This window comes from Pyxicephalus adspersus, chromosome 12 (genome assembly GCF_032062135.1).
Source record: "Pyxicephalus adspersus chromosome 12, UCB_Pads_2.0, whole genome shotgun sequence".
Taxonomy (NCBI): domain Eukaryota; kingdom Metazoa; phylum Chordata; class Amphibia; order Anura; family Pyxicephalidae; genus Pyxicephalus; species Pyxicephalus adspersus.
The window spans coordinates 20,326,705-20,340,513 of NC_092869.1; the positions used below are offsets into that span (position 1 = coordinate 20,326,705).

At 36.2% G+C, this 13,809-nt stretch overlaps 1 protein-coding gene across 5 annotated transcripts in view; it reads left to right on the forward strand.

Moving 5' to 3' along the window:
- The window catches only part of CADM3 (cell adhesion molecule 3), a 273,426-nt gene that overhangs the window by 175,684 nt on the left and 83,933 nt on the right, over positions 1–13,809 (forward strand). For all 5 annotated transcript variants that reach the window (XM_072428592.1, XM_072428593.1, XM_072428594.1 and 2 more), the window contains one exon: positions 566–736. In XM_072428592.1, coding sequence (XP_072284693.1) covers positions 566–736 — 171 coding nt within the window. The remainder of the gene's footprint in view (positions 1–565; positions 737–13,809) is intronic.

Consider the following 13,809-nt stretch of genomic DNA (forward strand, 5'->3'; position numbering starts at 1 on the left):
TGATTGGTCATTATAAAGTTTATACCGAGTGATTAATTCTTCCCAGGCAAACCCAAACATGGTGGAATCAGGACCATAGAATTAAAAATACAGAACTTTTTGGTAAGGAGGACTATGTAAAATCAATTTATTCCACAGATTTAAATTACACTTTCAAGTGTCATACTGAAAAGTGTTTCTAATATACATATAAGGCCACTCCTGGTGTCAATGTACCACAGAGTCCACTGCTTTAAAACATCCTTGTTCCCGGATACACTCTCCTATCTTACACAGGCGCACTGGAGCAACAGTGTATATTTTGAACATACATAGGACAAACATAGGAAGATTAAGAAAGATATTGCCAGGATCAATGCAGAGGGTGTATTCTGAACACTAATAAGAGGAAAACATAGAGATGCTGTGTCTCATTGGCATTTTACTTATTCTCTGGCCTTTTACTACATTTCTACTTTAAATGGTGTGTTCTTATTTATTGTCTGATAAATGTAATTCAAATTTAGGACCTTGACCTTAAGAACATGATGATTCATGTTGCATTAATTCAGCTCTTTCATTTCAGGAGCACGGAACTCTGAAACAAAAGATCCTAATGGCAAAACCTTCACTGTTGTCAGTATTATCAACTTTCCAGTGACCAGAGAAGATGACCAAGCTGAGATCACCTGCACTGTTGGTCACGAGTCAATGCCCAACACATTTAAATCTTCCAGCCAGAAGCTTCAAGTGTTATGTAAGTACCCTAGTACCTTTTCACATTTTTGTTGTTTTATATCTTTAACATGGAATAACATAGATGGGATTGAGAAAGTGGTTATCACAGTAAGTAAATATATATAAAAATATTTCTAGAAAAGCCACATAATTTCTACTGATTTAGCAGTTTGGAAATTTTTAGCTGATTCGTCACTTTGAATGCAGATTTATTTGAGGTTCAGACACTACATTTGTGCAGAGCGGATCAACTGTAGACAGAATACATATGATAGTCCAACAAACAATCTTATAGGTTGTATTTATTTTGTTTAGGATGCACACTGCTATTGTTTGAGTTTGGTTCTCTGAGTTTAAATGAAATCTGATTTGATTGTAAATAAAATAAACCTGATTTGTTGATGGTGCAAGCGATGACGTTGAGACAATATGGGTGGAGTGAATGTGGGGATGCATAACACACAATAAATTATTGGAGTCTGCTATAGTCCCCCCAGTGCTAAGGAAGAATTAGAGAATCAACTACTAGCACAGATAGAAAAAGCAGCAGCAATAATATTTTATTCATGGGAGATTTCAACTACCCTGACATTGACTGGAGTAATGGCACTACAGGAACAACAAAAGGGAGGAAATGTATGAATTTATTACAAGATAATTGTATGGTACAGTTTATAGAAGCCTCACCCAGAAATGGGAATGCTTTAAGTTTTGTTCTACAAAAGCACACTGAAAATATATTCCAATGGGTAATAAGTTTAAGAGGTTAAAATTAAAACTTATGTGGCTTACAGCTGATGTTAAAAAAAGCCATAAAGAACAAGAAAAGGGCATTCCAAAAATATAAAAATGAAGGATCACTTCCATCTTTGAAAACTATAAATAATATAACAAAAGATGTAAAAAGGTGATAAAATGTGTAAATCCTCAAAATAAAAGACAGATTGTAATGGAAAGTAAGTCAAACTCCAAAAAATGTATTAAATATATTATTAGCAAAAAGATCAGATCTGGCCATGTAGGCCCCTAAAGGATGTCTCTGGGTTGATAACTGTGGTTAAAGAAAAGGCTGATTTACTAAACACTTTTTTTTAGCTCTGTGTACACAAAGGAAAATGGCAGAGCTCAAGTCCAAATTCATAATAGCAATGTCACTGCCTTAAGGTTGACAAAGCACCAGTACCCAGTGGATTACATTCACGTGTCCTCAAAGAGCAGAGCTCAATTATTTCAAAGCCATTAACATATTAATAAATGATATAGAGTTTTGGATTAAATGTACAATTTCTGTGTTTGCAGATGACACCAAACTATGTAATGGAATTAATCCCATACAGGATGTCTACAATCTACAACCAGACCTATATGTACTGTTTCATTGGGCAGCCAAGTGGCAAATGACATTAAATATAGATAACTGTAAAGTTATGCACTTGGGGGCTAAAAACATGCATGCTTCATACTGTCTAGGGGGAATACATTTGGGGGAGTCAGAAATGGAAAAGGATCTGGGGATTCTGGTAGATCATAGACTTAATAACAGCATGCAATGCCAAGCTGCAGTATCTAAAGCTAGCAAAAAAATTTCTTGTAGTAAAAGAGGAATAGACTGCAGAGATGGAGACATTATCCTGCCCCTGTAGAAAGTTTTGGTCAGACCACATCTGAAATATGCAGTCCAGTTTTGGGCACCAGTTCACAAAAAGGACATTGGAGTGGAATTGGAGAGAGTGCAGAGAAGGGCAACTAAACTAATAAAAGGAATGGAGGAGCTCAGCTATGAAGGAGAGATTAGATGAACTGAATCTATTCTCCCTTGAGAAGAGAGGTTTAAGAAGGGATATGATCACCCTGTATAAATATATAAATGGTCCATATAAAGAACTTTTTTCCCAATTATCCACTTTGAGATCATTACAAAGAACAAGAGGGCACTCTTTGCATCTGAAGGCATAGAAGTTTAAGCTATGGATAAGGAAGGGATTCTTCACTGTTAGGTCTGTGAAAATGTGGAATAGGCTCCCTCAGGAAGTAGTTTTAGAAACCACTATAGATTGCTTTTAAAAAAAAGTTGGATGCTTTTCTAGAAGCACAGAATATAACTGGATATTAAAGCTTTAGTAAAAATAAAGATAACAGCGATTGTTGATGGAATTAGGAAGGAATTTTTTTCCCATGTTAAAGCAAATTGTACCAGGGTTTTTTTGGCCTTTCTGAACCAACTGTCCACAGGGTTTTATATCTGGGTGAAGGAAAATTTTCATCTTTCCCTTATCCCTTTTCTGGAAAAACTTTCTTTCCTAGGTCTCCATTAGCTTAATAATCAAACAGATCTTAAATAACATGATATTTATTAACAGAGAAAAAAATAACAAGTAATCAATTATTCCAAATAAGCAAAATAATGATCACATACACAAATCAAAATGATACATTACGCAAAGAGTTGTCCTCCATATCCTGCATCCTGGCAGGTTTCCACGAGAATTGGAGAAAGAAAGAGAGAGATTAGGGGCAGTTGTCATTTTTAATATATCTCCAGGACTCCTTGCCACATTCAGCCACACTCATGCATCCACCCCTTACTCAGGTGTCCTCCCACTTCCAGAAACACACTGCTCCCAGGTGCCCGCTGATATTCTCCAGTAGGTGGCACTGTTGTATTGAGTGCAAGTCCTCTGACTCGGCTGACCAGCTGGTTCCGACTTCTTGGGGTGTGTCATCAGATAACAGCGACGTTTACACACCTGGCAGGATATTTGGAGAAATGCTTGAAGTAGATTTCTCAATGCACACCCCCGTGCCCAACAACTGGTATGGTATGTCATTCCTGCTCACAGAGATGTTATCTCTTTTGTGGTTGCTTGGTTCCAACCTCCAACTGGAATCATCATGTTATTTTTGTCCCCAGAAGCCTTTCAGAGTCAACCCCCATCAAGTTCCACCAACAGCCAGTTTGGACTCATCCTCTCCAAAAAGGATTATTTATGAGTGCTGATTTTGTATCATTCATGTTGCACATTCCAACACTGCGATAAGTTTATTTCCCTTGTGGTTGAACTTGATGGACTTATCCTGGCTTTCTTCTTCATTTCTTTTTTCTTCAGTCTTGATGGACGTATGTCCATATATTTTAAAACTAAAATTTCTGCCTAGCTGGAGACACCACAGTTGCCTTCTGTTACCTTTACTTGTTGGTCTAACTCTGCCAAATGAGAGTACCCTTACTGTTAGCTAAATTAACATCATTGGACAGTGGAATGATAGTTGATTGGGCTTAGCCCAGAACACAGTGAAAGTCAGGTCTTAAGCTAGTCTATACCTTATTTTCCTATTCCATTTTTTAGTTCCATTTCAATTGCTATTTGGCCAGAAAGCAAAAAACTGATCAAGCGAAGATTTTCTTTGTTGATTGGTAATAAGCATATTAAGATCAAAATACAATCAGTATTTTGATTAGATGTAATGGTAAGATTAATAGTAAAGTAATGAAGATCAGTTATGAAACATACATGGCACATTGAATGCTTGCAGTTAACCACAAGTATCAAATAATAATATCGATCAACATAACATAAATATAATCACATGGATCATGCCTAGTAATGAAACTTAATCAGAGAAAGCACATGATGAAAAAAGGATATCATGTCCCCTCTACAACTAGGTGAAATTGAGGTGTAAAACTTAGTTCAGTGCACTCTATCAACTGATAATTTGTAGTGGTTCACAGATAAAAAAAACCCAAAAAACTGAGGTGCAAGAATGAATGCCAACTGAGAAACATTTTAAATTGCATTGTTTTTTATGGGCCATTGCAAGGAAGCCTGCTTGTGTCCAAGTTTGGTTTGGTTTGTTGATGAACATTTGGTTGGCATAATCAATCATTGGCTCCTTTTATCATGGCACATGGAGCCATCAGTGACCACCTTTCCTTGCGAAAAGATTAATATTTTCTCTGCATTTCTACAGAGTTTTATTACTACTTATGTAGTCTTGTAACATTAGTTAAGAAAAATCACTAACGAAAATAGCTTTTAAATGGGACATACAAAATGGGTTTGGTATTTCCTTTAAAGCTTGCAAGTAATACACATATTTTATATGTATAGGATATGTTATTTTTTACTCAGCTTTCTGTTTATGTTATCTGGCCTGTCCTGGTCTTTCACAGTAAAGCTTTTTTTTTAATTTTAGCAGCAGAAAGCTAGCACTGTTATTTAGAATTGGCCTCTCTATTTTCATTCTATACAGAAATAAGAAAACACATATTGAAAAAGCCCACTACAGCATATTGAGTAAGCAGACATAAAAACAGAGGTGCCTGGATTCATCTCATTGGAATCTGTTCAAACCTGGACAAACAGTTTCTGGTTGATTGACTCTTTAAATAAATCATACAATTAAACCTTCCATTGCTATAGGTACTGTCAGACTACATCCTATTTTCCTAAAATAAAAGCAGACAGAAAAACAAAAAATCTGTCTTTTATCATGTCACATTATTTTCCGCTATGGCAGTCACTCCTGACTGTGGCAATGTTCACAGTAAAAAAAATTGCTTCTGTGAAATCCAACATGTTTTATTCCTTGGCACTGTGAATTATGGGAAATTCCATTTCTATAGCTAGTGCCATAAACATAGAATATTACTGAAATATCACACCAGTAAAGTGTGTTCACAGACCAGGCTTGGTTTTATAATAATATCTTCAAGGTAACCTTTGACTATAATTCTGTACAATGTTATACGTAACTTAATACAGGCATTGTATGAGGTTAGAGGGACGTTTGACATTTACACATTGACATTTACAGGTACAAGTCCAGAACCTATCATTAGGATTTTAGGTTATCCACATACGGATTTGTTTGGTTTATCCTGAATTGCATTTTAAAGTTGTTGTATTTCGTGCCTATAGTGAGTGGTCTTCGCATTTATACATTTTAAAAGAATTTACTATATTACTATATTAATTATCAGTCACTAATATGTTCAGCAATATTGCTTTCATATAGCAAGCTCTATACCACAGAGACACTAAACAGATACAATAATAATCACATTCACTCATTGACAGTGACAAAAGTTGTTTTTCAACCGGCACTTCAAAATAAGATATAATCCTTCCCTGCACAACAACTGAAATGTGAAACTCAAGCTGATTTACATCTATCTGTCTGTCTTCTTCTATCAACTGTTTTGCTTCTATCTTTCTATAAATGTCATTTTTTCTCTCTTACACTCTATATATCTATCTATATGTATATATATATATATATATATATGTATTTGTATATTTGTCTATCCAGTAGTTTCTAAAATTTCAGAAAAACTGTGCAATACTGTGGAAAATATTTCAGCAGAATTTTCTGCCTACATTTAATTATTCAAGGTAAAATATACTTGGTCCACACATTTATTGCTGTGAGAGCACTAAATATAACTAATTTCAATTTATTGGATGTAAAATTGTGTATTGTCATATAAATGAATGTAATAAAAAATAATTTAATTTGATGTTAACACACTTTTATCTGGATGAAATGTTTACTTGAAGATTTTGTCTCCTGGAAAGAACAGCTACAGTCAGCATTCTTAATTTCCAGCCAGCATTTAAAACCACCTATTAGATTTAAACCTGTGTTAGAAGTTTGTGATTGCTGGTAAGCAGACAGGGAGGAACTTGCACAACATGTTTCAGCAAATCCATCCTTATTGAATTCATATGAAAGTGGACCCTGTCAGCATCAAGAAAATTCCAGGGTAAGTTCCCTTCAAAATAGCGGAGAGACAGTGACAATGGAGGGTACAGTGCTGGAAAGGGATGGGAGAGAGGTGGTAAGAGACATGGGTTGGTGGAGAGGTGAGTGTATATCCTTTTTTTAAGATGCCATGGTTGTTTTAAGGGCAATTGATTAAATTAATTAGTATAGTTCCTAATTATTAAAAATAGCTAACTGAATTCCTGTTGTTGCCTGGAATTTACAAACCTGTTAACCTTTTACCTTTCAAATCTAAAGGTTCTTAGTAAGATCACCGCAACATTTCAGCTATTGCTTTTTGTGTGATCAGACAAGCCATCAGACAAGAATCAGACAAGAATTTACATCTCTTCTCCTACTTTTAGTTTTTGTAAAGGCCTTAATTATGCCATCTTGCAATCCTGTCCACACTTTACTTCTTGATGTCTAATAAAGTTGCTTTATTTGGGAAGGGTGTGGCATATGTGAGGGAACGTTAATGCAGGTTACAAGTGCCATTCCTATTAACTGGGGAAGTTTGTTCTATAGTAGCAAAGTGAGATCAGAAAAATCAAAGGTGGAAAGAAAAGAGGATAAATACATTTTGCTTCAGGACCTTTTAGACAGGAAAGTTGGAGGGACTCCAATCTCTGAAATTTGATTGGTTCAAGATGTTTTTAAGGTGTGTCTTCAACTGAAGGTAGTAGAGGTGCTGAAGAGGAAGAAGGCTGGTGGGGTTGGGTTGAGTTGTTGTTCCCAGGTCAGGAAGCACTAAGGTCAGTGCACAGAGCTCAGTTTCACTTGGGGAATTGCAGTTACAGCTTTAGGGCAAGTGGGGTCTATCTATCCTCTTCATATTTCACCAGGGGATAAAAGGAGGCTAATTATTAAGGGAGGCAAAAATGCAATAAAACACTAATTCAGTCCTAGGAATACTAAGTAGGAAAATACTAGAATTTGTCAGATCTAGATAAATTGTCCCTCTCTTCCTTTTCAAATGACAAGACCTCAGTAGAAAACTATGTGGGGTGAAATCTCTCAAAAGAGAAGTTCTTCATGGTCAGTATGAATTGTTACAGTATTTTATCAATGCAACAGATGCTTGTATAGTCAGCACAGTAAGCTAGTGCATTTCATCCCCAGGTTGCCATAGAAAGGAGTTAGCCAAATGAGCAGCTTTGGCTTTGAGAAAAATGCTAGACCCAACCTGTGTATATTACATATATGTGTCGACAAAGTGTTGATGGCTAGTCAGACAATATAATGTAATAATGATACTGGGCCGAGATGCTACATGATTCATACAAATTCCCAGGGTTGGCAAAGACAACAAAATATCCTGTGTGTCTGGATTAGGAGCTAGTTTCCATATTATCAGTTCTTCCCAGCTTTAACAATTGAAGCAAAATTGTAAATAGATTAAATTTAGAGATCTAACCAGCCCTGCTTATTACTTGGTTCTGAAACTGACCTTAGCTCTGAAACAATTTAAATGTTTTCTTTTAGAAAAAATAACCTTGTCTACACAGCAGTCAAATTTGAAATATTTAGGCCACGTAGGACACAACCAGCCTATGGACTTAGTGCTATTCCCTTATTTTAAGGCAGTTTATTTATTTTAAATGTCCTGGTAATGCACAGTATATCACAATGCACAAGTGTGAGTTGTAAAGGTTCATAGGTATGACTTTCAAAATGACCACATTACCACAATCCAAAGGTCTAAATGGGTCCAGTTATTTAAGGATCCTAACCCCATTTCTTTGCCTGCTTGCAATGCAGGTAAGGTAGTACCAAATACACCCATTATAGATTTACCTTTCACATACATTAAGAATTATATATCACAGTGATTGCACCCAATAAACAAAATTAACATTGTTTCTTAAAATGTCTCATAAAAAACAGCCAATGACGTATTTATCATTTGAAAAGGATAAAATGCCCTATAAAAGGGTGTTGCCTTAGGGTAGGGCAGTAAAAAATGCTGAAATCTTATTGGTTACTGTGGGCAACACTCTTTTTGGCCTTGCAGTATAGTTAAATGCTGTCCAAATGGACATATACACATGAATTGGAGCTAGCTATTAATGTTTTTCCTGCTCTCTGTAATTTGGCCTGTCTCCACTTCCTTCAAAATGCCAGTTACATTGTGCTGAGTCACTGAGTGGGGCTTGTCAGTTCAGCTGGCACAGAGCCTTGCAAGCCATCAGCATACAGGTAATAAATGTTTCAAAATGATTAAGACTGGCATGGGGAAAATAATGTTAGTTGACTGAGAAATTGTAGCGTGTCTAGAGTTCTGTGCTTGTTCATATTTGATGGAAATATTTCTAAAAAGCTGTTTTTTCCCCTTCAATTTATATGAGTCTCTTGTAAGACATTCTTGCTATGCACAAAATGATTTTTTTTCCTGTGCACAAGTGCTGAGTTTGCTGTGTGAGAATGTATTCACTTGGCTTATCTCTGTCCATGGTGCTGAATGGAGTAGACGACTTACTGGTGCATGCTTGCAACATTTATTGTGCTTTAACCACTGCAGTTCCTGATATATTTACAGTAGACCAGATTTTTGTGGGGATGTTTTTGAAATCTATTAGATTTAGATTTTATAAATTATTAGTTTATTACTCAATAACTATTTACCTTTTAAATTTCCCTCATCATATTAAACTTTTTTTTTATTTTTAATAATCAAGAATTTTTTTTTTTTTTTTTTTTTTTTATGGTTTCCCTGGTCCTCCCGACATCTCCCACAGTAGTAGTGGGTACAATATTTGAATATTTATATCCTACGATATAAATTTTTTTTTTTTTTTTTTTTTTTTTACAATATGTCCTAGCATATTAGACACTTTTTGGACACATATGGTACAATATTTGAATATTTATATCCTACGATATATGTCATAGAATATAACTATCAAAAACTTCTACCACATGTAATCTATAGCTGTCTACTTAAACCGATTTATATCTTATGATCCTTTGATTTTTTTATATGCAAACCTTATATAATTAGAAAGCATATAATCAGTCTCATAATAGTAACTCTGTAGCTCTTTTTTCTTTACATACCTTTTTGAGTAGTTAATATTATTGATCATATGATCACTCAAATCTTGCTGAGCTCTGGACTGGAGAGGTGGACACTCTTTACTTTACCTCACCTTTTCTGGCTATTCTTGTGTATAGCCAACAGCACCTCTAGGTTGGAGAAGTCATTACATTGGGATAAATAGAGGTGGGTGACATACATTGAGGGAGGGCTGACAACTTTAAAAAAAAAAGTCTGTGTCCCAGCTGCATGGAGCAATGCACATTTTCAGCTATTGTTATGTTTACCTGTAAGTCATTCTTTACTATTGCTTTCCTTTTTTATAAATTTTGCTTCATCTCAATTATTAACCAATTTGGTGATCTTATTTTATTTGTTATGTGTAAATTGCCACAATTACTCTGTCTTCGACAACTTTGAGACCAAGGCCCTGATTTATTAAAACTTTCCAAGACTGGAAAGAATACACTTTCATCAGTGAAGCTGGGTGATCCAGCAAACCTGGAATGGGTTCAAAACATTTGCTAACAAAAAGCAAATGACTTTGAGGAAATCCATTCCATTGATCCAGGTTTGCTGGATCACCCAGCTTCACTGATGAAAGTGTATTCTCTCCAGTATTGGAGAGCTTTATTAAATCAGGCCCCAAATCTCAGGCACATAAAGAGTGCATAAATGTAGTGAGTCAGACCTCACTAGTAGATATGAATTAAAAAGAGAAACAAACAGGCAAAATTACTGTATAGCTTGACTAAACAGGAAGTTGATCCTGCATATATAATGCGTAAATAAGGCTTCCATATGTCTCTCCTGATCCATATAGTAATTGCTTACTCTGATTTAACTGCACTTATACCACTTATACACTCCTTGAACTCTTAAGCCGCATACACACATGCAATTCTTGTCGTTGGAAAGGATCATGAAAGATTGTGAAAGATTTTTTATTTATTATTACCAAGAATTTCCTGCTCACAATAGAATAAAGTTTAAATCAGAGGAGAATCAAAAATAGCCATTCTTCAGGAAATTCACTTACAGGAAACAAACATTTACCAGCAGTGCATCTATTAGAGACCTTGGTGCGGATCACAGCTCAGCAGAATATCCAAAGTAAATAAGACATATAAATTTAATAATCCATATTAAAATCACAGAAACCAGTTGTGGCAACATCACCATCTATTAGTCCTTGGGCAGTGATCCACATCGAGGTTCCTAATTGAAGCTGTACTAGAACATAGGCTATGAAGAAATGAAAAGTGACTGAATTTATAGACTTTTAGTGGCTGCTATTTATAGTAAAGTGTGATGTGTAAACTGTTTTAGGAAAGAATAGAAAGAATGGATAGAAAGAATGGATTGAATGTTAGTATATAAATTAGATTTTGGGTGTATTACAATTGCCAGCATGTATTAGCAAAGGTTCATTTATTCCTTTTATACACAAAATTATTACATTTGTCAAGGATACCAATTAAAGAAAGCTGCCATAACCCACCAACTCATGGCCAATGTACACAGTTAAAATACTGAATGATAAAAAAAATACCTTTTATACTTTTAGCACAGGTGCCCTACTAGCAGGAACTTTCTAACTGATGCCAGTTACATCACCAGATTCATAAAGATCATGAGTACTGCTGATTGGCCTTCTCTGCCAGAACACCAATGCCCACATACCCCTTTTTTCATTGAAATTGCATGTACTTGCAGCAACCTCTTAACACCTATTTGTATTAGCCAAATTACATTTTAGGTAAAGTTCCCTAAAATACTGGGAATTGTTGGAGCTTGCCAATAGACTCACTCATTCCTATCAGTCCATCATTAAGGGGTTGTTTCATTGGCCAGTAAGAAATGTGCAGTAGGCATAAAGGGGCTGGCAAGCTTTAACATTGTGAGGAGACTGATTCAGCCATGTTGACAGGGTTTCGTAGATTGCTAAGGGAGCTTCTAGTTGCCTACTACAGTTTTTTTCTTTATGACAGATTCTCTTTGTACTAACATGCAAAAGCATATTTCTTCTTCGTTTTGCTCATGAACCATGTTCAGTTAGGCTGTCTAATCCTCCCCGGTTGGGGGCTCAGCAATACAAATGAAAGCACCTTTATCATCACACGTAGTCAGATGCTTCAGGCTATGTTCAGTTTAGCACAGCTGTTCAATAGGAAGAGAATTCTTTAGTAAGTGCTAACCCATACAGTATGGAACTGTTTGGACTCCATTTACGTTATCTGGCCCTTTTATCAGAGAACATTGAATAAGTGCAAGCGCATGCTTTTCATATTTCAGCTAAAGTGTCGTTTTAAAAAGAATTTGAATGTGCATGAAAAATACACTTTAAAGCCCACACATTCTTTTTAAATCCCATCTTTATTGGCACTAGTACATTATGGGATAAAAAGGATAAAACTTCTCTTACACTGATCTAAAATCTTTCAAACTTCTATGACAGAGAAAACATAAAGTTATGTTCCAGTGCTTTAATCATATGTTCAAATCTGCACATGTACTTTACTGATCATCTGTTCCTCTACCCTAATCATCCCAAAATCTCAAAGACTGCACACCCACCTCCCACTTCAGAGGTCAGTACTTAAAGGGAAAAAATCCTCTTTCAGAAGGCTGGCTGGCTGCCATCCAAGCTGCAGCTCTTTAAAATTCAGCTCAGCTGCGTATGTATTTACCTGCAGATGAAAGGGAATATTCCTGTGGGCAGATAGGCAGAGGGGTGGCACCCCGGGGGAAAAATCAATGTGGAAGAGATAGCGAGGATAAACACATGTGAATTCCAAAGGTTAGCTGCGCGGCTGTAGTAGGAGATGAAATAATAGACTGGCAATATCTATTCAAACATGCTGCTACGAAGCAGAGAAGGAGGAAGAGCCAGGCATATTTCTATTTGGGTAAAAATTCTTAAACAAAATCTGATTAACAGTGTCATGGCATATAGGCCAAAGTGACACGTTTCTGCACAACATTTTTTGTGGACTGCAATTAGAATACTTGTGTACATACGTATACAAACAAGGCTTTATGATAAAGGGTCAATCTCTCGGAAGCTTATATTCTACTTTTGAGTTAAAACCTATGGTTATGAAAAATCTAAACAGCTCTGGATACTGTAAATTGCAATAAAAACCTGAGGGACAGCATGTCCTATGATAATAAGTAGTAGACAGAGCAGACAAGGTTGGCAGGTCACCTTCTACCGTTGCTATATGGTTCAGTTCTTGTGCTAACATTTGTGACTGGTCTACAGCTACGCAAATCCTGTATACAGGAAGCTGAGATGCTCTGTGTTCTAGCAACTTTGTCAGTGCCAACATTTAGTTTCACAGCAATTTGTACTACATTACCTCTTCCGAGAGATTGGATAAGATGGACTAGCCCCCTATCCACATTACCAACAATGGGACTTATCGCCCTGTGCCCAGTAAACTAATTGTCCTTAAAAGGACCATTTTTAGTAGACATTACCCATACTGTTTTTCACTTTGCCTGTCAGTAGTTTTAATGATTGAACAGAGAGAGGGAAAGATCAGATTAAACCAAGTAATGTTGCACCCAAAGCTTCTAACTTTCATTTAAAAACTCCTGGCTGCCCTAAAAAAAGCACATTACTGGTTTTAGTAAAAGAAAATGTGTAGAAATGCATTTATTAAAATATACTTAAGGCTCTGTTCCGATTAGCAGTAAAACAACCAAGGTGTTTACTGCTCCCGGTTACACAACTCAACTCTCTACTGTTCACAACTGTACCCAGCTTTTGTATGTGTTTTTATTGCCTTGCATACTTTTTATAACAGCAGGGGGTACTTCTAATATCAATTAAATTAAACACCTAAATAGGCATGGGACCTTTGTAAATGGAAAATAGGGACATCAAGCATGTTTGCCCCCCACTCCTATCCATAAAAGATCTTATGGAATATGGCCATGGCAAAGAAGGATCAGAACAACAAAGGGAAGCCAACTTTCTTTTGGCAAAACTAGACCTCATTTTGCAATGGCCTCTGCTTGGCTGACCCCAGCTGTCCACACTGAACACAATAACAGATTTATTAAAGGGGTCTTCAAAATTTCAAAGGGCTCCCCACAGCAATGGAATTGTGTTCAGTGTGGCCAACCGAGGACGAGAATCCAGGCATCAAAAACTATGTGCAAACACTTAAAAATGTTTGCACAGACATTTTTAGCATTTCAAAACAGTTTAAGCTAAAGTGTATGGAGGGGAAGGGTAGAAAACCATCCCTGCATACTGCGTTGTTTGCCCAAACAAGAAA